The 25,940-nt window shown below is 36.1% G+C and overlaps 1 protein-coding gene across 1 annotated transcript in view; it reads left to right on the forward strand.

The window, feature by feature from the left end:
- The first annotated feature begins 2,254 nt into the window (after positions 1-2,254).
- Positions 2,255-25,940, forward strand: part of LOC138321821 (neuronal acetylcholine receptor subunit alpha-10-like) — a 54,208-nt gene continuing 30,522 nt past the window's right edge. Inside the window, exon 1 of the mRNA XM_069265804.1 lies at positions 2,255-2,776. Coding sequence (XP_069121905.1) covers positions 2,753-2,776 — 24 coding nt within the window. The 5' untranslated portion in view covers positions 2,255-2,752. The remainder of the gene's footprint in view (positions 2,777-25,940) is intronic.

Genomic DNA, 25,940 nt, shown 5'->3' on the forward strand with positions numbered 1-25,940 from the left:
GACAACGGGCGAACCAGTCGCCCCAAGCCCTTATTGCTAAGTTTTAAACAGTAGCAGAAACTATCACCTTATAGACGTTGGTGTGTTTAGACCAGGGTACAGAACACAGACTCTACCTCACACGGGCGAGAGCTCAACAGAAAGCCAAAAATGAGGTATTGTTAAAGGGAGATGTTAAGAAGAAGAAAGTAAATTTAAGTTAGAAAGAAAGAAATTAGTCTCCTTTTAAAAAGTACAAAAACTTCAAGATTTATTTCTGGGAACCCACAATACACACAATTCATTACATTCCTAATTACTACTAATTACTACTATTAACACATTTTTTTACACAATAGGAGTAGTTTCTTCCCCTTTATGTGATCTATGTAACTCTTAACCTGACACTATCTTTTATCTATGATAAGAATGTCAAGAAACACAAACAAAATAAGATAGTATTGAAACTTTATTGACAACCTTGTTAATTCTATTTTCAGTTGATAAAATACTCTTCTTTTTGTCATCAGAACACTCTGTCTAGTTATAGAGTAGATAATGAAATTATTATCATCATAAAGCAGTATATATTTAGCGAATGCGATGTTTATATAATCTCGTAGTATGAACTCTCTCATAAAATGATATCATAAATATAACCACATAATTCAGAAATTATGTTTATAATTATAAGGATTAAAACGCTATTTTGAATTTTGAATGAGAATATACGATATATATTACAATACTTTGTATACTAGGCTACTTATATCAATGTATATTGGAGAGAGAAAAGAAAAAGACAAGATTTATCGTTATTTTTACTCTGTAAATATATGGGATTTTCCCCCAATACAAATTCTCTGAATTGGGTGAATTACTTCCCCTGGGGAATGTGACATTTGGTAGTAACCCTTCTCACAGCCGATATCGTGTTTCCGTATAAGAGAAAAACATTTTGTATTTAAATTTTAACTTTATGTTACATATGTATCATCCTACTCTCCAAATGATTCTAAAATGCATTCTCTCTTCTTTTTCTTTTTCATCCTACATGTATTCTTTTCCTCTTCTTCTCTTTCTATCCATCATAATATCTCTTTTACCTACAATCAATACATTGCACTGATAAACATCTAATTGACAAAAGTCATTAACTGAAACTAAAGTTAACAAAAACTAAATACTTTCATTCTTTTCTACAATATTTACTGTCCATGTATGCATACGCTTACGTCTATTATATACTGTGATATGCTGTAAGATATAAATGTGTGGATTGAAAATGTAAAATGTCCATCAAGAGAGTGCTGTGTGTGAATGTAAGTGCATAGACGATTACAATTAAATACACTTATTGTTCATGTATTTAGCTGGCGAGAAAGTGTTGCATGAGTGTAAGTGCATTGATGAATAAATCACATATTAACTATATAAGAATGTGCTAAGTACGAATGTAAGTGTATGGATGAATAAAGGTACATAATCAGCAGGTCAGAAAGTGCATGTGAATGTAAGTGTTTTGATAATTGAATTTAAATATGCAAATTAAGAAAATGTGTTAAATGCGAGTGTGAGGGTGTGGATGTACAAAATTAATTACACGAGTTAGAGAGTGTCAATAGTAAGTGTAATCATTGATTATAACTATCATTTGTATTTTATATTGAAGTGATGAAAAATGAAAAGATGTAAATTATCGAAAAATGACAATTTCCCTGTCTTTATAAGGAAGTTTGTCTGTATTTTAATTGTTCCATTCTTCTAGACTGACCGTTTGTCTCTGTCTTTTCCGTTGATTGTTTTCAGAGACAACGACTTACTGGTTATCAGTTGTTTTAATCTTGGAGATTATCTATTCATTAAATCACTTTTCAACCAATAACATCATAATATTTCGATTATAAAAATATCTAATTGTTCCCTTAATCCGTCTCTTCCATCTTTCATTCCTTACTGACTGTGCTTACTTATTTGCTCTAACAGAAGCTGAATCACAACCACTTTCATTACATAAATATTTTAAAACTAAGAAACACATTGTACCTAAGTTTTGTTTAGTCTACGTATTGTATTTTCTTTAAGAACGATTCTAACACTGTTTAGCACAGATTTAATCAATAATTTTACTGACGTGTCTTTCCATTGATTTACGCGGCAACACCTGTGCAGTGTTACCTATAAACTTAATACAAACACTAGCAACCCGACGTGAGACGAGAAAACCGAGAAATAAAGTACAGTACCACCAGAGTAGGAGAACCAGCATAAAGCTCTACCGTTACCCTCCAACTCCTAGCTTGTGCGATCTTCCCAAATTCATTAGATTATTGATAACATTTGTGAGATTAAAAATTGGAGAGAGAGAGAAAAAACACGTACTACGTGTTTGGGCAAACATAACAGCGTTGATTGTCCGCGGTTGTAGAGAGCACTCCCCCAGGTCGCCATTCTACCATATATAACATATTGATATGTTTATAAAGGTCTATGGCTACCAGTGGATTGAGCCGGTTGATACATCACATTGCAGTTCCAAGCAAGACAGGCTCATGTGATTAGAGCTGGCACCTATCTGTGCAGTGTATCGATCTACGGGTCACAGTGAGTCTCCGTGCACCCTAAGAAAAGAAAGGGATCAGATACAGCCCTGGATGTTCCCTCGATATGTGTTTTTTAAGTGTGCGGGAATGTGGTGTTATTTAGTGGAAGATTTGGGAAACTCTGCTGTTTATGGAAACCGTGAACTATAAGGAGGATCTATGCGTTCTTCATGTACCAACACACATGGCAACAGGTAAGGTCTAACATGGGAGGGGACATATTATAGACATTATACCAGGGCACGAAATAGGGATGTTAACATTTGGGGACGACACAGAGAACATTAAAACATTCAGGGACACATCATAGGAACTGTACCAATCAGGGACTCGAAATAGAAATAGGGGACGTTTACATTAAGTGGGCATGAAACAGGGAGTTAACATTTCGGAACGACACAGATAACATTAAAACATTCAGGGACACATCATAGGAACTGTACCAATCAGGGACTCGAAATAGAAATAGGGGACGTTTACATTAAGTGGGCATGAAATAGTGACTTTAACATTTGGTGACGACACAGAGAACATAAGAGCATTCAGGGACACATAATTGGAACGTTACCAATCAGGGAATCGGAAGAGAAACAGTATTGTATGAAGAAATGAGATAGACCCGCTTACATTGAATGGGCACGAAATTGGGAGTTAACAGTAGAGGACACAGACTAGATATATCTATATTGAAGGGCATGGAACATTATTATTCAGGGGCACATAATAAGAGATTTATAGGAACCTTGATTTTTTAAGGCACGAAATCATTGACTTTGAAAATTCATGGACATTATTTTTTGGATGCGAAATTAAAATGTTAGTATTGGGACAAAAGTAATGGTGTTGATTAATAAAGAACGACAATGAGTAAATCTAATTAATTTTAAAACAATAACATTGATATATACTGTGATGAAGTAATGACAGTTAATAGTAATGCAAAGTATCTTATTTATTACTTTGGTTGTCTGTATTAAGGATCATCCGATATGGCAATATTGTGAGGACATGGAATTTTGAACCATATAATGATCATAATGTGCATGCTTTGAGTAAAATTTGAAAGTTGTGGGTGTATATGGGTTAGTAAACCTGGGCGTGGGCCCTAAATATGTATTGAATTGCATAGTAATTGTGGTTATTTATGGACCGCAAACTAAATATATATTTATGGAAATCCCCTTTTGGGCACAATATTTAGAAAGGTGAATGCTTCAGAGGCTGCTGATTGGGAATTGATGTCGGATCAGTTTCAAAATGTTTAATGGGTGGGTAGGCCAATATATGCAGATGTTAAATATGTAAAGACTTTTAAAATCTTTTAAGTTTGTTTCTGACTGGTGGGAATAATTAAGATACGAATTTTATGAAAACTTTGGTCAAGTTTTAGTGCGGAATTCAACAAAAGATGGGACCACCCACATAATAGTTTGAACATGAAAATTTCATTTAACTTGAACAGTGTCAAACGTTAACATTGTCTTCTATGGAAAACCATTTGGTTTTGCGATCTCTATAAAGTGATTTCAGCATGGACATGTAACTCTGGGAAGCCAAAAGGCTGAATAGTACGTACGATTGAGGCCATGTGTACACATGTTGCATTGGTTCCAATTCTGTGAAAATGAGAGATTCCGTAGGAGATATTACACAGATCAGTTTGACCAATGTGTTGATTGAGTCCGTCCATCCCAAGACAGATAAGTATGTACTACTCAAGGCAAAGCTAGAAAGAGGGATATCATTCAATTATATATCGTGCATAGCACCTCTATGCTAATCTAAGCCTGGTATTCCAAGACGGTACCTACGTATCCTGATAGATGTGGAGCTGTGATTTGTAAGCTTACATATACTCTTTCCCCATCTAAATACAACAACCAAAATTCAAAAACCGGACGGCTACGCCATATTGCCTCTAGCTCAGACATCCTCTCTCCGGCAATGTCTGACATTTCCATACAAAACACCCATGTAATAATTAGATAGGTTTTTTATAAGATCGACGTGTTTTGGTTTTAGACAGTCGGTGCTTTAAACATAGACATGCAAAACAAGTCCACTACATTTCTTATCTGATCAAATTTTAAGATACCCGAAAATAATTCGACCATAGTTGCTGACCCAATTATTCGAAAGAAACGTTTCTCTCATTTTCTTAGTGTAAGTATAGTCCTCAAATTTAAATGTATCTGCTGTTCGAACTTAACGTTTTCCATCTTGTGATTGTGTATACTACATGCTCTTCATAGAATATAATATTATAGTACAGAGAGTATGTATGGATTCAGTATCGAAATATTGTTAATAAAATAAAATCACATTATGAAGTGGTTGAATTTTGAAAAAAACATCATCTCTTTGTAGAAAGAGAACATCACTTAGCTCATTCAATACATCTTATATAGGTAAGTTCAGTTTATTTTATTACATTTGCGATAAATTCGAAGATGATAGACTTATATCCCTGTGTGCTTAATTGAGCTATTCTAAGCCAGAAACTCTACGAGGTGTACATTTATCTATTATCTGTTTATAATCTGCTCGCGCAATGCACGTGCACGTCTTACCGTTGGTAATATGGAGTCTGTCGGTTTATCAAGATAGCGATAGAATACACCAAGTATTCGAGATAATTGGATATCGCACCTCTAGAAGTAATATATTGAATAACATTAATTCTGCAATAATGAATCGCGCGTATGTTTCAGCATGCAATTCAAGAGAATTTGGTTTAAAAGGTTTTGCAAAATTAGAAAAGCCGTACTCGTACATGTATCAAAATGCGACATTAAAACGTATAAGATTTTTACGGGGAACATTTTAGATTCCTTTGAAATGTACGTATTTAAAAAAAAACTAGAATAAGAAATGTTAAGATAATTTAGCATTTGAAGGTTTTGAATACCTTTTTTCAACATTTGGTTTTGAAGTCACACTCTTGTATTGTAAATAAAAAGATAACAGTTGTCAAGATTTCTGAAATGTTAACGGAAAGTGGTTTTATGTGTTTCATTTATGAAAAAATGCATACATAAATCTACTGAACTCTTTGTGACTTACACTATTTATGCAGTTAAGAATATTATTCAAGCATCTTTTGAGGCTTTTTCGAATGACAGTACATAACCAATCCATGATTACTATGGCTAAAATGGCGTCTGCCTGCCATCCATCAAATAATAGGAAGCAATATATTTGGGGAATGTCCACCATGTGTTCAAAATCAATCGATACATTTTAAGAAACATTTAAGAAATATTTTGTTCAGTGTTTTCTTTTCCTTTGTAATATAAGTTAGAACCAGCAGAGAATCAAAGTCAAGCCGGTTCACAAAGACCACCATAGTGGCAACGATAGACTGGCCACCAAGCAGAGTTCTGTACTAGATTATCAACACCTAGTTTGAAACTTCGAAATAGAGTCAGACCGTTTAGAATCAAACAAACAAACACAAATTCTTCTGTTAATTGCAATGTTAATTAGAAACTAGATAGTCTCACTATTTCTTAACATGTTCTCCAGGTGGGAAAGTATCGTAAATTGTATATATGGTGATATTCACTGATTATGTAGCAAATACCAATACATAAAATACATTGATCTATTGTTAATTTCTTGTGGAAATAAATAAAAATGTTCGGTGCGTCAGTTGATTTTTTCGTCTTATATATACATAATGTTTGTAGTCTTTGACTATTCAGGAACTAGAACGCCCAATTACGATCCCCACCCTGCATTCAGGCAATTTCGTCTATATCATTAATCAGCTCGTTTAACTAGAACCAAATGGCACAGATAGGAGGGAAGAATTAACTCTTACACCCATCTATGCATTAACTATCGTTTATATAAAATATGTTGTAGTAAATATCAATATAATCAATTAGATAATGGATATTATTGCTATTTACTACCAATTTCAAGCATTCTCTTTAATCTTAGTCTAATTTTCGAAATCAAAACACGTGCTTGCTATTAGTATTACGTATGAGATAGAAAATCTTCCTTGGTCTAGGTAATATTCCCACAGTGTAGTTGCCAGAAAATTAGCGTATGTACAAATGATATCATGCCTTATGTCTTAAAATATAAAACTATAACCCTGGTTGCATTAATATATTAATATTTACATGATATTTATGATAAAACGCATTTGTCATATTTCCTATTCCTGCCAAGTCAAGTTAAAAAAAACAACTATTTACAAATTATTTCTAAGTTACTATTATATATATTTTTATTCATAATTGAACTACAAATTATACTTATTTTCCATTCAATTCCTCATGTATGTGAATTTAAAGCTCCATCTTCATTCAGCATCTCATAAAAACAATTCGTATGATTCTGAATGTTATATATTAATACCCATGCCTGAAGAGACGAATGTAAAGATTTTTGCGCACACCAGGTCGTCGGGAGACACTGGTTTAACAAGGAAAGTCATGCAGACTGAAGTAAACACAAGACAAATGTTGTAACCTGCAGAGGAAACGATTCTCCATAGCGCTTCGAAATAGGCTACCCAGTGGAGTTAAACATCTGACAAAAATTGCGAAGTCAAGCGTCGTGTTTTATTTCAAAATGGAAATACGTTAACTGTTAACCGAACGGATGAAGACTGAATTTCGCTCAATAAGCATTAAACAAAAAAGGAAGAGCGACAGATATTTTGGCAAATTCCATACAATACATTGGGATAAGTGGGGGAGAACATTTTGAAATAATTATAAAGAATGACTTAATATAACCACGACGTACTTTTCAATTCTGTTTACTTCGTTACTTCACCAAATTTAAACATATTGATATCATTTCACACTAAAGAAAATTACAGGTTTTATTTCAATTGGTTTCGTGCTCATATTAGATACCAATTCTAACAATTAGTCTGGTTTTGGTGATATCAATAAATGCTTGAAACAAATTAAGTAAAGGCAATTAGGGCGTCCATTTAAATTTCATTAGTTGTTTTGTTTTTAAGTAACCTAATTGCAACGCTGAATTCTATTTTGCTAGAAGAGAGAGTTTCATTAGGAATTCAAGCTCTAAACAGGAAGTGAAATTGTTAACTTGAACAGAAAGTGTGATTGATAACTGTGTTTGACTGCTACTTTATTGAATACATTACGTAATTTGCTCTGTACAGTTTTCGTCGTCATTATTAACTTCTATAATTATTAATATACATGACATTAATTAATTGTACATTAGAGAATTAATTTCTATAAACTGAATATTGCATATAAACTTTCCATTTTTATATCCTACAGATAAACGAACATCAATTTTTATTATGATCAATAAACATGACCCAATCAATTGTATATTTTCTATAAACTGAATGTTGTATATGAAATATTATTTTTTTATATCCTTCAGATAAACAAACACGTTTGTATCTTTTTCCTTTCGTGACACTATTTATTTCGTCGAGACTATTTAAAAAACAACACTTTTTTTCGTTCAGTAATTTGCCCTTAATACTGCGAGTATAATTGCCTTGACTTTCCTTACAAATCTGCTAGATCAAATTAGAACTCGGTGAGTATCAAGTTTGAAAACCGGGTCGATGTTGTTGAGGAACGTCTAACTGTAGAACACTTCTATACTCAAGGAAGCCATATGTGTCCCTGTAAACTTGCATCCATCATTTAGAAGTCGGTGCGTTAGGCGCTATTGTCTCGTCGACGTCAGCATTGATGTCTACCGTTGATTTGTTCGTGGATTACTTTGTTTCATATGTATATTTTTTTGTGTGTTTCCTCCATATACACCACCGGGTCGTGAGTAGACAATGGATGTTGAACAAATCGATAAGGAGTTGGCCCTAGTTGTGTGATAAACTGAGTGGCAGTGAGGTATAACATGGTGATCGGTTTGTCTGACTGCATGAGGTCGTCATTGTAAACTAATCAATGCCACCCCCTCAACCCCGACCCTCTCGTCTGTATGTATACACACTGGGTCTTCCCTAGTATCAACCCCGACCCTCTCGTCTGTATGTATACACACCGGGTCTCCCCTATCAACCCCGACCCTCTCGTCTGTATGTATACACACCGGGTCTTCCCTATCAACCCCAACCCTCTCGTCTGTATACACACCGGGTCTTCTCTATCAACCCCGACCCTTTCGTCTGCATGTATACACACCGGGTCTTCCCTATCAGCCCCGACCATTCCGTCTCTCCATTTACATATTGGACCTTCCCATCTTGGATGTACACACATTGAGTATTCCCCCTGACTCCTCCTAACCCTCTCCCTCACCCCCTAGCTCGGTGAATCTATACTTTATATGAATCTCCCCCTCAACCTCGACCCTCTGTTATGTACACATATTCCTCCTCAACCCCCACCATCTGATGTGTAGATACACGCTGGGTATTTCTCCTCAACCCCTACCATCTGATGTGTAGATACACGCTGGGTATTTCTCCTCAACCCCCACCATCTGATGTGTAGATACACGCTGGGTATTTCTCCTCAACCCCCACCATCTGATATGTAGATACACGCTGGGTATTTCTCCTCAACCCCCACCATCTGATGTGTAGATACACGCTGGGTATTTCTCCTCAACCCCCACCATCTGATGTGTAGATACACGCTGGGTATTTCTCCTCAACCCCCACCATCTGATGTGTAGATACACGCTGGGTATTTCTCCTCAACCCCTACCATCTGATGTGTAGATACACGCTGGGTATTTCTCCTCAACCCCCACCATCTGATGTGTAGATACACGCTGGGTATTTCCCCTCCACCCCCACCATCTGATGTGTAGATACACGCTGGGTATTTCTCCTCAACCCCCACCATCTGATGTGTAGATACACGCTGGGTATTTCTCCTCAACCCCTACCATCTGATGTGTAGATACACGCTGGGTATTTCTCCTCAACCCCCACCATCTGATGTGTAGATACACGCTGGGTATTTCTCCTCAACCCCCACCATCTGATGTGTAGATACACACTGGGTATTTCTCCTCAACCCCCACCATCTGATGTGTAGATACACGCTGGGTATTTCTCCTCAACCCCTACCAACTGATGTGTAGATACACGCTGGGTATTTCTCCTCAACCCCCACCATCTGATGTGTAGATACACGCTGGGTATTTCTCCTCAACCCCCACCATCTGATGTGTAGATACACGCTGGGTATTTCTCCTCAACCCCCACCATCTGATGTGTAGATACACACTGGGTATTTCTCCTCAACCCCCACCATCTGATGTGTAGATACACGCTGGGTATTTCCCCTCAACCCCCACCATCTGATGTGTAGATACACGCTGGGTATTTCTCCTCAACCCCCACCATCTGATGTGTAGATACACGCTGGGTATTTCTCCTCAACCCCCACCATCTGATGTGTAGATACACGCTGGGTATTTCTCCTCAACCCCCACCATCTGATGTGTAGATACACGCTGGGTATTTCTCCTCAACCCCCACCATCTGATGGGTAGATACACGCTGCATGGTATTTCTCCTCTCACCCCCACCATCTGATGTGTAGATACACGCTGGGTATTTCTCCTCAACCCCCACCATCTGATGTGTAGATACACGCTGGGTATTTCTCCTCAACCCCCACCATCTGATGTGTAGATACACGCTGGGTATTTCTCCTCAACCCCTACCATCTGATGTGTAGATACACGCTGGGTATTTCTCCTCAACCCCCACCATCTGATGTGTAGATACACGCTGGGTATTTCTCCTCAACCCCCACCATCTGATGTGTAGATACACGCTGGGTATTTCTCCTCAACCCCTACCATCTGATGTGTAGATACACGCTGGTGTATTTCTCCTCAACCCCTACCCTCTGATGTGTAGATACACGCTGGGTATTTCTCCTCAACCCCCACCATCTGATGTGTAGATACACGCTGGGTATTTCTCCTCAACCCCCACCATCTGATGTGTAGATACACGCTGGGTATTTCTCCTCAACCCCCACCATCTGATGTGTAGATACACGCTGCATGGTATTTCTCCTCAACCCCCACCATCTGATGTGTAGATACACGCTGGGTATTTCTCCTCAACCCCCACCATCTGATGTGTAGATACACGCTGGGTATTTCTCCTCAACCCCCACCATCTGATGTGTAGATACACACTGGGTATTTCTCCTTAACCCCTACCCTCTGATGTGTAGATACACGCTGGGTATTTCTCCTCAACCCCCACCATCTGATGTGTAGATACACGCTGGGTATTTCTCCTCAACCCCCACCATCTGATGTGTAGATACACGCTGCATGGTATTTCTCCTCAACCCCCACCATCTGATGTGTAGATACACGCTGGGTATTTCTCCTCAACCCCCACCATCTGATGTGTAGATACACGCTGGGTATTTCTCCTCAACCCCCACCATCTGATGTGTAGATACACACTGGGTATTTCTCCTTAACCCCTACCCTCTGATGTGTAGATACACGCTGGGTATTTCTCCTCAACCCCCCACCATCTGATGTGTAGATACACGCTGGGTATTTCTTCTCAACCCCCACCATCTGATGTGTAGATACACGCTGGGTATTTCTCCTTAACCCCCACCATCTGATGTGTAGATACACGCTGGGTATTTCTCCTCAACCCCCACCATCTGATGTGTAGATACACGCTGGGTATTTCTCCTTAACCCCCACCATCTGATGTGTAGATACACGCTGGGTATTTCTCCTCAACCCCCACCATCTGATGTGTAGATACACGCTGGGTATTTCTCCTCAACCCCCACCAACTGATGTGTTGATACACGCTGGGTATTTCTCCTCAACCCCCACCAACTGATGTGTTGATACACGCTGGGTATTTCTCCTCAACCCCCACCATCTGATGTGTAGATACACGCTGGGTATTTCTCCTCAACCCCTACCCTCTGGTCTGTGCATACAGGATTCTCTCCGTAAGCCCCTAGCTCAGTTAATTTATATTCACTATCAAACTTCCCGTTCATTTCGACCCTCTGGTTTACCAAATACATTCCTCTCATCCTCCACCTTCTTGTCTCTTTAATTACATACATGTTCTCCCTCATTTCCGATCCCAGTAGATTCAAATTCACTTTAAAACTCCCTCTCAACCTCGAGTCTGTGGTCTGCATATATACACTTGATACCGGTCCTTAACCCGATCTAAGTAACTTTATTTTTCTATTCAACTCTAGACAACTCTGCCTCTTATGTCTCTACACTCACTGGATTCTCCCCCTCAACCACGATTTCGGTGATATTATATTAACTATGAAATTCCATGTCAACCCTGATCCCCTGGTCTTTGTAACGCATTGGATCCTCTCCCTCAGTACGTCCCGATCCCAGCCCAGTGTATTTATTTATGGATTGATGTCACAATTGTTTTAATTTCATCGGGATAGGTAAGTTTTGTTTGCCAACTATGATCCCAGCGATATTATATTCACTCTTCAACTCCCAGTCAACCCAGACGCTTTGCTTTTTTCACATACACTGGATCCTCTCCCTCAATTCCGATCTCGGTGACATTATATTCACTCTGAAACTCGTCAACCCAGACCTTCTGGTCTTTGTATACACACTGATTCAACGCACCCTCTTCTTATACCCCGGTTCCAGTGGTATTATATTCACTCTGAAACTTCCCGTCACCATACTGAATTGACATTATATTCACATTGATAATCGTCAACCCCAACCCCCATATCCCCGTTCACACTGGATCCCCCCTCAACTACGATCTCAGTGATATCATTTTCACTTTGAAACTGAACCCTGATCTTCTATTTGTATACACACTGAATCCACGTTTCCTCTTCTTCTACCTTGATTCCACGTCCCGTCAACATAATGAATCTACATTAATCTTACTCTGAAATCTCCCATCAGCCCAGGCCCTCTGCTCTTTGTACAGTTGTACACACACTGGATCCTCTCCCTCAATCCCTGTCGACCTCTACCCTCTTGTCTTTGAAACACTTCTTCTTCATACTACTCACCATAGTATACGTAATACTATTTACCCACTCGACCCTCGACTCCCTGTTACACACCGAACTTCCTCTTACCCGACATATCTGTACTTGATCTCACATATCTATGTACAGATTCTTGACCCGACCGTCTGGTCTGTGAACATTATCTTTGATCTACACATCTCTATTTTTCTATACATACAGTCTGTTAAGATACTGCGTAGATTTTTACGCGTTGCATAATGATTTTCGGCACGACACTGCACACCACGTGCAGCGCGTGTACTAGAGAGCAACAAACTAAATGGTTTTACATAGACCAGAGTGTACTGTATTATTAAAACAAAGAAATATTAGTTAGGTATTGTGTTCTATAATTAAAGTCTAGGTTCTCATATAACACTAGATAGAAAAAAGGTTTGGGTCCTTCTGCTCAAACTCCAACCAGGGTAGCTTTATCAAAATCAGGCGCATTTTGCACCAAAATATCCGGAAATTCTAATGTTTTTACCTATTCATTATCAAAATTGATATTTTGAACCTAAATCTCAATTTGAATTTCCAAATTGATATTATGGTTATCTAGGAATAATTACCTGTCAGAAAACATTTTTACTTTTGAAATTCATAATTAGCCAGCCAATCAGCGGCCGGGTTAAAATTCTATCCTGGGCTCAATCGGCAAGATGGCTGACGGCATTGCTAATCACTGGCTGTATGATCAAATGCTCAAGTTTTTGAAACACATATAGCATTCGGTGTATTGGTCGAATGGTTGTTCTCGCCAGTATACTTCAGTGATATCACGCTTTAAAATGACCGTCTGATTTACAAGTTATGCAGGCACTGAACGCAAGGCGACGAGAGTGCATTTGATAAAGTTTTAAACTCCAGCTTTAATTTTTATGATGGGTGCCTTTTTGTTGCCATATGAAATCAAGTAATTTAATACAACTGGGTTTTTTCTCTAAACCTTGGTACGGTTGATAGTCATTTCGATGCAATGATTCCCTTTCAAGAAAGTCTCGAAAAGAACTAGAGATGAATACAAGAATAAACTTTCCATTTTTCAACTTAAACATGTCTTTTCACATTGTAGAAGGTAGGGCGTTAGAATATTGCCTGTTGACAGTGAATGAAAAGGCGACTAAATTTGGAATGATATTCTTCCTTCCTACGCCTCCTTTGAAACATGCTTTACTTTTGCTTTTGATTGAAACGGTCCGATTCGTGAGGAATGTTCTGATTTCTTCCCTGACCGGAAGATAATCTATGGAAAATTACAGGTATTCCTCCTTCATAACCTTAGTTTTAAGGAGAGAGGACGACTGGTTTGTCAAATGGGGTGTGCTGTTTGGTGTCTTTGGTAGTTTATGTCAGTAAGATAACAATTAAAATGAACTCTATCGTAAGGAGACACAATAAGGATCAACCGCAGTTTACCGATAAATTCAACGTGTGCAATAAATCGTATGCAAGAACAACTACAATAAGGATATTCTATTGTTCATAGAATCTTTAAAGATTCTCCACCACCGACAGAGCATAAATGATATTCATCATTTGAACAATAATTGGTGTTTAATCGTGTATATATATGCCTAATTAACACAAAATATAATATGAAATAGTTTATTTCGCCTTTGGTGCATACGCAATCAGTTCTTCATTCCATATAGGATATAGTGCCACGGAATTTTTTCGGGATGCAATTAATTATTTTTCATATTTTAAACTTTAAGTAAAATTAGAAGCTCTAACTTTTCAATGGTGGTAATGGTGTAAAGTAAGTAACTTTTGTAACTGAAGAAAAATACTAAATCGTCTGCTCTTGTTTTTGAAAGTGAAAAAATACCGTTTGTCAGCGGTGGAGCATCTTTAAAAAAAAGTGGATTGATATTGATTTACGACTGTTATCGCAAATGGTTTCTTAATGTCACATTCAATAGGTATTATGATCAATTATAAGAAGAAAGTGCTTATTCCTTCGCTTTCGTTTTATTAATGGTCAATTTGACATAATTAACCTATCGGATACCAGACAGGCTCTCGCATAGAAATAACGATTTGATGTCGTATTTATTTAGGTATCAATTCCCGGTTTTTGTGTGATTCCTCATCGATAAGTTAATGTGATGGCCATTTTGTTGTGGTTGACCTCCTTTGACGAATCCGTCCTTAATTGGCCGTGTGTCCCCCTGGCGTTGTTTGGTTAGTGAGGGAATACGTGACTTTCGTTTTTCCTTCGGAGCGCTCTATAAACATCAATCACAGGCGATTGAGCGCTTTCTGCAACCGACCGTAATCACAAGCCCACTCTAGGATTCAACATCAACGAATAAACTGATTGCTGCGGGGTTTTATTAACGTGAACAACAAAGACGTTGGACCCTTGCTGTGCCATCACGTATATACACAGCGCCACAGCGCAATGGCTGCTGATATATACAATTGAGCATAGTACACCTCGTGGACAAATATGTGAGCTTTGAAATCTTAGCACTGTGCAGGATAATGACGAACAAATGTATATACATTTTCAGAGTATAAGAAATAACGCATTACAAACAGAAATTTTGTGAAAATCTTTAATCATCATTAATTTGAGCATTTTATTGCGCTCGAGTCATTAGTTATATTGCATTGACACCGAATGTTATTTCAATAGATCATATTTTTTCTCCAACTTAATCAAATATAACGTATTTTAAGGCCATCACTAATAATTAATTTGTTTCCCTTTATCGACTCATGTTAGCCAGTGTTAGGTAGGATCATATAGGCTGTCAAGTACGCTGTTTTTATCATTTTCTTGAAATGTGTGAATTCAATTGGTTTCTTTCTCAAATAATATTAATATGTAACATATAGGAACAAAATGAAAACAGAACAGAAACAAAAATAATGTTTACATACATAATAATATTAAAAAAGGTGTTGTTTTCTGAAACCACAACAAATAAATAATTTGTATATTTCTATACAAGATTATTTATTTCTAACGGTAAGCAATTTAAATACAGGTGTTTTAGGTTGGTAGGTAGAGAGGAAAAGCAAACAAGATATCTGATAGAAGGAAAATAACGCTTTTTGGCTAAAACGAATGTAGAAATGGCCACAAACAACACGAGTAAACGATTAAAAATAATCACCAATATCCCGCTTTATGAAATATTATTCCATCTCTTCGATGCCCCTATCATACATACGGAATATAGTAACACCACAATCTTCGATAGTGTCATCTGCTAACTTCTGTTTATATCTGCTTCATACAGGAAATCAAAACGCTTGCCTCGAATAGCCCACATCATTTAGCGTTTCGGTCACGTAGACGACAGATATAACAAAGGACATCGGTGAAATTGGCCCCTTTCTTGAGGCAGCAGTCAATGTAGTTGTCGAGGATTACACGACTTTTTCCACCAATGAAAAATGGTTTTAATTACGAAAGAAATCATATTGTTACTTACTCATAACATGACGCTAAAACCAAAGCTGTTTTAGAGAACCGTGAAATGCCCGTGCAAATACCGAATCATCGGTTGGTGATAAGGTGTAAAGTCTTAGAAACAACTAATGTCATTTAAGGAAGATCTCCCCTCTCTATGCAATGTGTTAAATGTTTTGTAATAACGGCAATCTGGCCCTTGAACCATAAAGTTGACTGTAAATGGCAACGTTTATGGTATGTCCATCGTTTGCAGACTATTTATTGATAGTCAATCATTTACAGATCAGGCGATGAATCTTTGCCATTTACAGATTGTGGAATGCTGTAATAGTTTACAGACCACTTACAGGCCACTAATTGTTTACAGACGAATTATCGAATGTCTACAGCAGTTAAAAGATCAAGTGTTTAATGTCAATCGATAACAGATTATATTCCAAATATTGCTGCCGCAAGCCATATTATTTTGACAAGATAAAAATCTTCCAAAAATCTTTCCATAAAGAGAGTGAGAGAGAGCGTTATCACGAATTCAAATGCTTCGTGAAAAGTCTTGAGAGCTATAAAATATTGTAGCTGGGTTATCGGTCAGATCACGATTTAATGCGTTCGTGATTATATTTACATTAAAGACGACTGGATTCATTGAATTCAAAATAATGTTGTTTTCAGTTTTTTCACGATCATGTGCAAACAATTAATCAATTGTCTAATGTTTATAAAGCGAAGCTTTGTTTAAAGATAGTATTTTACAAGCAAGAGAGAGCGTAGATAGTTGGGTTAACAAGAAGAGTAGTTATTAGTGGGATTTGACACAGTGAAGCGGTTCATTATGAGAGTTAACTTTTTGTTTGTATGTGTTTCAGCTCTTACACTATAACATTAAAACTGCATTTACGTTGTTAATTTTTATAGATATAATTAAATTTGTTCCTGGTATATTCCAAAGAGAATCATTCTATTGATAATTAGAGTAATTACACCATAGAAACTGCCAATCAGGAGTTATGTTACAAACAGCGGTGTCATTTTTTGACGTTTTGATATGGTTAACTTTTAAAGCCAATGAAAATGCTCGTTACATGCGTGATTTGATAATTGAATTGTACCAACGTGGAGAGACATTTTAGTCTGAACGATGCATAGGTTCGGTATTGATTCATTACCTTGGAGAGAACTAAGGTTTAATCTTAAAATCGTCTGATAATATCGTCATTAACATTTTGATCATTTATGCATACAAAATCAATGTGAATATTGATTGCGACATTTAGAGATATATAAAGAAGCTATTCAGCCTTAAAAATGAACCTAGCAATGTATTGAATTTTCTCAAACTAGAACTGCATTTACTGAACAACAAATCAAACATTCTGACACGCGCAGTGTGAGAAATGTTCTTGTGGCATTAGAAGGTGCCAAAGACTACCTTGTCTCCTTTCACTATTCTCGCCACGCTGCTAAATTAACGTCTAGGATCCATGTCCAGCAACTCGTCAGTCATTAGGCGGAATTAATTAGATTACACTATGATTATAAAGAGCTATTAAATTACGCTGATTCGAGCTCAGCAGTAAAGTCGATATCACTAACACGATATAAAAGGGGGAGTCGCGAGGTAAACGTTAGCTTAAGACGTTGCAGTGGCTGTAACGCCTTCAGAAACGGTATCTGACCGAATTGTATGACTCTTGATGAACAATTAATATTTGTCCATTATATTGATTAGATAGTTCTTGTAATAATTAGACAATGTATTTATTTTACTTTTCTTATATGCAAATAAAATTTTAAAAGTATGCATACCATTCTTTTTCTTTGGGAATGAATATTGAACTGTCCAATCATTGGTTAGATATATATGTTAACTTTTGTTTTATTCTTCAGTGATTAATTGATTTTTCACTGTGAAAACTTCACCACACATACATTAAATTTTCTCTCTGTATTTAGTGACGTAACACATCTTTGATATACCAGTTTTGTTCGGATACGTTTGCTGTATCAGCTTATAAATGGCAACATAGCGATTGATTAGATACACTGAGTTCTTGGTTGTAATCTTCCCAATCTTTGCTGCGTGCAATTATCTTCAGTCTTAATTGCACGATATAACAAAGATCATTGACAAATCACATCTGTAATAATTTGTAGCTATTGGGACAGCCTCAATTAAAATCCACTTATCCGTGAGAAATCAATTGGGTATATACATTTTTCAGAATGAACGATAGCATTAAGTGCGGAACTGATAATTTTTTTAAATGAATAATAGCAATGAGTGCGGAACTGATATGTATATTCATTTTTAATGAACGATAGGAATAAGTGCGGAATGAATTGCATATACATTTTTCAGGATGAACGATAGCAATACGTATTGAACTGATATGTATTTACATTTTTTAAGAATGAACGATAGCAATGAGTGAGGAACTGATATGTATCTACATCTTTAAGAATGAACGATAGGAATAAGTGCGGAACTGATATGTATATACTTTTTTTAAGAATGAACAATAGCAATATATCCGAAACTGATTGTATGTATATGCATTTTTCAAAAATAAACGATAGCAATAAGTGCGGAACTGGTATGTGTATATATTTTCAAGAATGAATAATGGCAATAAGTGCAGAACTGATTTGTATATACTTTTTTAGAATGAACGATAGTAATAAGCGCTGAACTGGTATTAAGTGCGGGATTAATGTTTTTGCGCGTGCCGTAGAATTTTGTCATGAACCCTGACTGTTTAGGTCCCGTGATAAATGTAAGGTCTCATACGCTAGTAATTTAATACATTGGATATAAATTGAATGTCTAATAACGAGACGAATGAATAGCAGGAGTACAAACCCAAATCACAGGTCTGATCTATCTATAACGCGTTCGTTTTGTGATTGATTCCCGAACCGAATATCACAGACAGCTACTATCAATTGTGGTTTGCTAAATGACTTCCTTTACCGGATTGGAGTAAAATGAAGACAGTTCATTAATAAAGACAAATGTGATGCAGAGTTCTCTCTCACAGTTCTTTCTCAGTAAGGAATACAATATCATAACGACACGAAACAGTTTCAGCGCCGCTTTGACCGTTATTCTATGCTAGGATCGATTCAATGATAATTTCAGTCTTAGGAACGATTTAACAATGATATTTATTTTAGGGCCACTTTGAAAATAGTTTCCCTCTTCTTCATTTTCGCTCTGGCAGTAATTGAAGGTTTAATGTTGCAAGTGACAAATTTTCAGCATGTATAACCGGTTTCTTCTAATGTAGAAAGTGGAGTTATATTACTAGTCCGTGTAAGAGCTTATAGTTTAGTTTGGTATGGAATTGATATATTAGATTAACAGCGAGGGTCATTTCAAACCGGCACCTCATGTGTGCATTGTGTTCCGTTGTGTTGTAGGAACGTCAGAATGTTTTGGGAGGCTGTGGTATATTCGCGATGTGTCTCCTTGTGATAGTGGAACTCTTCCCCTTTTTATAGTGCTATCTCACTGAAGCATGTCGTCGACGACACCAAGCAAAATACACCACCCAGTAACAATATACTTATAAACAGGGAACCCAGTCACCCAATACTTTTATGCTCAGAACTCTAAGCAAAAACAAAACCTACCACTTTTATAGACTATGGTGTGTTACGGTCAGAGTCAGAAACAGAACCTTCCTTTTAATTTTAAGAAGATTTTACAATAACTATTTTCTGAATTAAAAAAAATCATTAAAAATTGGTCAAAGTTTGAAAAATTTTCATAATATCTGTAATTCTTCCTAAGTACTGTACATCTCAATACTATCACAAAACATATGATTCGATTCGTTCTTTAGATATTTAAATGAAATTAGTAAATATATTTTATATTATTTATTTGAGTTGTCATTGAGAGAAGTAATATGCTGGCATTATTTTGGCAAACTTGCGCTGGAAATTAACCAGGAAATCAATAGCTCAAATAATGGTTTAATTGTGGTAATTTGCGCGAAACTAATCACTTTCTGCTGTACCGAGAAGAAAACATTGATGCTAATATATGGCTGGCTACTCCATAATTGAACGGTAGTAATGTAATTTTATAGTATTTGAGCCAAACACATGTTATTAGTCGCAAGTCGTCAATGGAAAACTGGTCAAGCTTAGAGGCATGGTTTAATTAATGTTCCACCTTTTTGGTCATATCAAGATATTACTTATCTCGCGAAAATAGCAGGCTACAGATTAATTACGATATCTTTAAATTAATTAATATGGTGAATAAATTGGGGATAGCTGTTTAAATAGCACAGGAATTGGAAAACGAAAAATGCATAAGAATAAAATAGAAATTAAAAAATGGTATATTATGAATTATGATGTAGATATATTGAAATGATATATTTTACATATTTTTTATTGAAATAATTTTGCAATATGTTAAATCAAATAACTTATTGGATCCAGATGTCAGCCATATTTCTGTCATGGCTACTTAGAGAATAAACGTAAAGGATTACATATAAAACTGAATGTAAATATCTTGAAATATAAATGCCAACTCTAATCAGGGTAAACTTTCGAGAATTAACGAGAAATTCGCGGAAGTTAACTGTATATAAAAAAAGAAAGTTTGTTTTTTATATTTTTTTTGTCAAAAATATTTACAAAGGGGGTAAGTAAGATGGCTGACACGATTGATGCGTTACTCGTCACAACATAAAGCGTAGCTACTGGACGGTAAATATGGTTAGGGAAATCACTAGAGACAAGTCTATCAGCTGTACAGATGTCGTAAATATCCTTTAGGCCATTAGTCATATACGCTCTGTCCTTCACAATCATTTGTAAATGGGGAATCTCTGTCTCCCAAACCCTTGGGTAAACACATGGACTCTTTCTTTCACACTATCGGACTTCAATAGTACACGATGGTTTAATGGCCGCTTAAGCTGTCACAGTTTTATTGTTTTGATCTAAAAACGGTCTTGCGATAAGTTCCCCTGAAAGACACTTTGTCGAAAGAAGATGGATGTGTATATTGCTTATGTAACTCTCTGAGGAGAGTTAAACTATTTTTGGTTTATCTGTTTTATGGGGTACTTGCCTTACCGACACATTACGTAAGCATGTGTAACCACGAGAGACAATATGAAGCACATTAGTGCTGTCCATTGCCAAACTTGTTTGTATCATATTTTGTGTCCCAAAATCAAATAATATTAGTTTTTTTCACAAAGAAAACAGATTCTAAAGTTGTCATATTGTCATTTTAAATTATATCATTACTTTTTCTTATTCGTTTATATCATATGCTATAGGTAAATCACCTTGTAATATTTCTTACTTGCCCGAATTAGCCTGGCGTTCAATCGTCTTTTTACATAAGTATTAATAACATGCCGATTGAACAGCAGCATAATTCGTAATTATTTGCTTACGTAACGCTAAAACACTATGGGTGTTTTTTTTTATTGTATGAAAGGATCAATATGCAATTGGGGCATGTCATAGGGCTGTGTGTAATTTATATAACGTCATCAGTGTACAACAGGGGCTTGTCATAGCGCTCTGTGTCATTTATATAGTGTCATCAATATACAATATAGGGACATGTCATAGGGCTTTTTGTCGTTTATAAAATATTATTAATATGCAATAGGGGCATGTCACAGGGTTCTGTGTTATTTATAAAACGTCATCAATATGCAATAGTGGCATGTCATAGGGTTCTGTGTTAGTTATTTACCGTCAGCAATATACAATAGGGCATCTCATAGGGTTTAGTGTCATTTATATAACGTCATCAATGTTCAATATGAGCATGTCACAGGGCTTTGTGTTATTTATACATTTATAACGTCATCAATATGCAATAGTGGCATGTCATAGGATTCTGTGTCATTTATATAACGTCATCAATATGCAATTGGGGCATGTCATAGGGATCTGTGTCATTTATATAACGTCATCAATGTACAGTAGGGATATGTCATAGGCTTTGTGTCATTTCTGTAATGGCATTAAGGTAGACCGTCCCTTCTGGTTTCCTCTCATGGATTTCGTTCATTTTTTGATATTTTAATTTTAGGTATGCCCTGATCACAAAAACCGCATAAAAATCATATGTCACCGAGTTAATTTTTCTTCCAGGGTTGTTTAAAGATATGTACAAATGACTTAACAATCCAGATTTTAAGGATTTTTAGATAAATAATATTTCCTCCCTGTAGCTTCCCTTAACATATAAATAATATGTCTGTAACATGTTCATTTTAGTGAAAAATTGCATCACAATAGTCATGTTTTCTTTTTTTCTGAAAAATGATCCCAAGAAAATTCGATTTTTTTTAGAATTTCCATGAAGATTGGCTTATTTGCAATACGAAAAGCCAATAAAAAGTATACCTCACCGCATTATTTTTCAAAATATGACCGATTTGCTTCCTAATACCCCTTAAATTTTGGTCTGAAAATGTTAAAAAATAGGCGAATACGTAGCACATTTCAACATTTTATGTTATTCATTTACCCTTGTTAGTTTTTACCGATTGGCACATCTTTAGAGTGATACACTTCAAGTTAACACTCGAAAAGGTTCTAGACGAAATACTTGCTCGAATGTCGATTTCAGAAGCAAGTTGTAATAGATGAGTATGGAGAAATAAAATACGTTTGCTGGAATCGGATAGCGACGTAACAAACATATGACGTCACAGAAGGGACGGTCTACGTTAATATACAAAAAGGGGCATGTCATAAGCTTTGTGTCATTTCTGTGACGTCATTAATATACAATAGGGGCATGTCATAGGCTTTGTGTCATTTCTGTAACGGCATTAATATACAATAGGGGCATGTCATAGGCTTTGTGTCATTTCTGTGACGTCATTAATATACAATAGGGGCATGTCATAGGCTTTGTGTCATTTCTGTAACGTCATCAATATACAATAGGGGCATGTCATAGGGCTTTGTGTCATTTCTGTGACGTCATCAATATACAATAGGGGCATGTCATAGGCTTTGTGTCATTTCTGTAACGGCATTAATATACAATAGGGGCATGTCATAGGCTTTGTGTTTTTTTGTGACGTCATTAATATACAATAGGGGCATGTTATAGGGCTTTGTGTCATTTCTGTAACGTCATTAATATACAATAGGGGCATGTCATAGGGTTCTGAGTCATTTATAAAACGTCATTAATGTACAGAAGGAAACGTAAAATGTTGCCGAATCTATGTGGATGACACGAGGAAATGTTGGCGTTGATTGTATTTTCTATGACATGTGGGGATGATTCTGAATGCACATGTTAACAATGGTATGATAATTTTAAAAGTGCTGAATCTAACCATCGGATTCTGACATTTGAAAAGCAGGTGAATTGTTTCACGCAGAATAACATCATTTTTTTATTGGTTTAAAAAAACAAATCTGACACTTTAATCTTTTCACATTAGTTTTTTTTTTCCAATTCCTTCTTTCAAAACTGCATGCAGAACGATTTTATACTATTTCAGAAGCGTTTGGGAAAATGTTGGAATGAAGATGACAGGTGATTGTGTGTTTAAATCTTCAAAAAATACTACGGTTTGCTGAAGAAGCAAATTAAAGAGAATAACTAGATTTATATTGTTATGGGCAAAAATGGAAAGTATTTGACGACACTTAATTTTCTTTAAAAAGCATCTCTGTCAAAAAATTCCGATTTTGTTGAATACTTTGGTGCAAAGATTTTGCATCATTTTAATGCAAAAGTGTTTTAAGAAAATAAATCCCATTCATATCTACTAGAAATAATACTGTACGGTTGTTGATATTTAAGCCCATGGGGTTCACCACAACCTTTCTCTCATAGTTATATTCATACTGAAATGAGAGAGTATGCTCAAAGTGTTTAGAAAAAGATAAAACCGTAAAATGTGAGTGACAACTTGAAAGGCAGCTTTGCTGGCGTAGTCTAGATATAGAAAGCCATGTGATGTGAATAAGAGAGAGAAAAAAAAAAAAAAAAACCTCAATGAAAATATATACCTTCTAATCCAGTATATAGCGTTTAGATTTTTTGTTAATCTGTTTGATTGATATTAAGTATATAATCATATTTAAGATACATCCATTCTATTAGAAAACTATTGTTCAATCAGTTTGTATTTTGTACCCCATCTTGGGCGATCTACATACATCTTTGTCGTCGTGAATCTACTCCTATTCACGAAGGGGGCGAATGAGATAAAAACCGTACTCAAAAACACACCATGACCGGGATGGTATCTGTTAGATGAGATGATACCATTCAGTCTGTCATGAGCTCGAATTTTATCTTACAACATGCCGAGGGGTTGCCATCCTTTCCAAAAAAAGATAACAATTACAATATTTATATTACATTACATTGACAATACCTACATCTTGTCTTAGTTTACAATACCCAGTGATTTCATGAGATAGCAAATTGCACAGTGATATAGGAGTGCGCGAATATCCATTGGCGTTACTAGACGTCATTTATTTTAGGAAAGCAATATACAATACAATACATCCCTTTTAGTATAAGTGTTGGAGGAGACAGACTGACATCCGCAAATGTAATATTTATTTATAGTGAATTCGCGTCGTCTATTTACCCGTTAAGTCCAAGACAATATGTATTGTTCCTTCACGGCGAACCAAATCGATATCGGCGCTATGAAAATTTATCAAAACTGGCTGAGACAGTTGTTGATGATGCTGCTTTTTCCGTTGTGCACAGCGTTATGATATATATGGGAATATATATATATAATGGGAAATAGCTAAAGTAACCACTCTATCCAGACCTGAATGGTGAAAATAAGACAATACCGATATCATTTCATTTTACTGCGATTAAGCACTTGGGTCTGTCAATTAGACAGAACTATATGTATGATATACGCAATATACTTAAAATGAAGATGTAAGATAAATCAGCTCGAGGCAATCCGAGTAATATATAAGTATCCAATAGTATTTACGAGGGGTTGTGTTATTATTTTTTACTCTACAGACCATTGTTTACTTTCTTTTCTCCTAATCTTACAACAAAAATAATACAATGTCAAAGTTGTTTAAAAGCATTTCATCGCGCCATCATCACATGAACTTTGTTATGCGTCAAAAGTCATGACGTCATCGCTAATGTATGACACGGTTACTTCCCAATGAATAAATGTTTGCACAAATGTTCTTTTGTCGTCGAAGCAGAATATACACAATTTTTAAAGATAATTATGTATTCATTTTTGTCAGTTGGACGTTATAACGAACCATAATGCATCCTCGATAATCCGAAGACCTGCGTCCCCAACTCAAATCCTCCGGATTGCGGTTTTTATTAGAGTTCCAGATTCCATTTACTTAGTCATGATAAAATGCGTTTCTAAGTCTTCCGAATTATCAGCGTTCGGATTATCGGCATCCGGATTATCGGCGTCCACAGCATCATTGTTTGATGTTAAATACGCGATAAACATCGGATGTTACTTGAATCTATCAAAACAACATACACGAGTTATAATTTCACTTAATTCTTTATGTATTTAAAATAAGGAAAATAAATGTAAGATAATAATAAAGTTCAAAAGTGATGATTAACAATTTTAAAATAAAACGTGATGCGAAGCACGACAGTCCTTTCTTTTCAAAATGAATTAAAAATATATAAACAAACCTGTAAGCAAGACTAATGAAATGTACTGCACAGTTGCTAATATTCGTAGAGTTACAAATGTCGCTAAATTCGCGGTTTCATCAAATTCGCGAAATTAATGTCTAACAAAAACGTAAAATCATGGTTTTACATAATGTTTTACCTGTCCTGTGAATAATCGTTTCAAAGGATATAAATATGATTCACGAAAATAAGGTCTCGAGAAAAAGTTCGAATCAATGAATCGCGAAACTCACACC

The sequence above is a fragment of the Argopecten irradians genome, chromosome 4 (genome assembly GCF_041381155.1).
Source record: "Argopecten irradians isolate NY chromosome 4, Ai_NY, whole genome shotgun sequence".
In the NCBI taxonomy this organism is placed as follows: domain Eukaryota; kingdom Metazoa; phylum Mollusca; class Bivalvia; order Pectinida; family Pectinidae; genus Argopecten; species Argopecten irradians.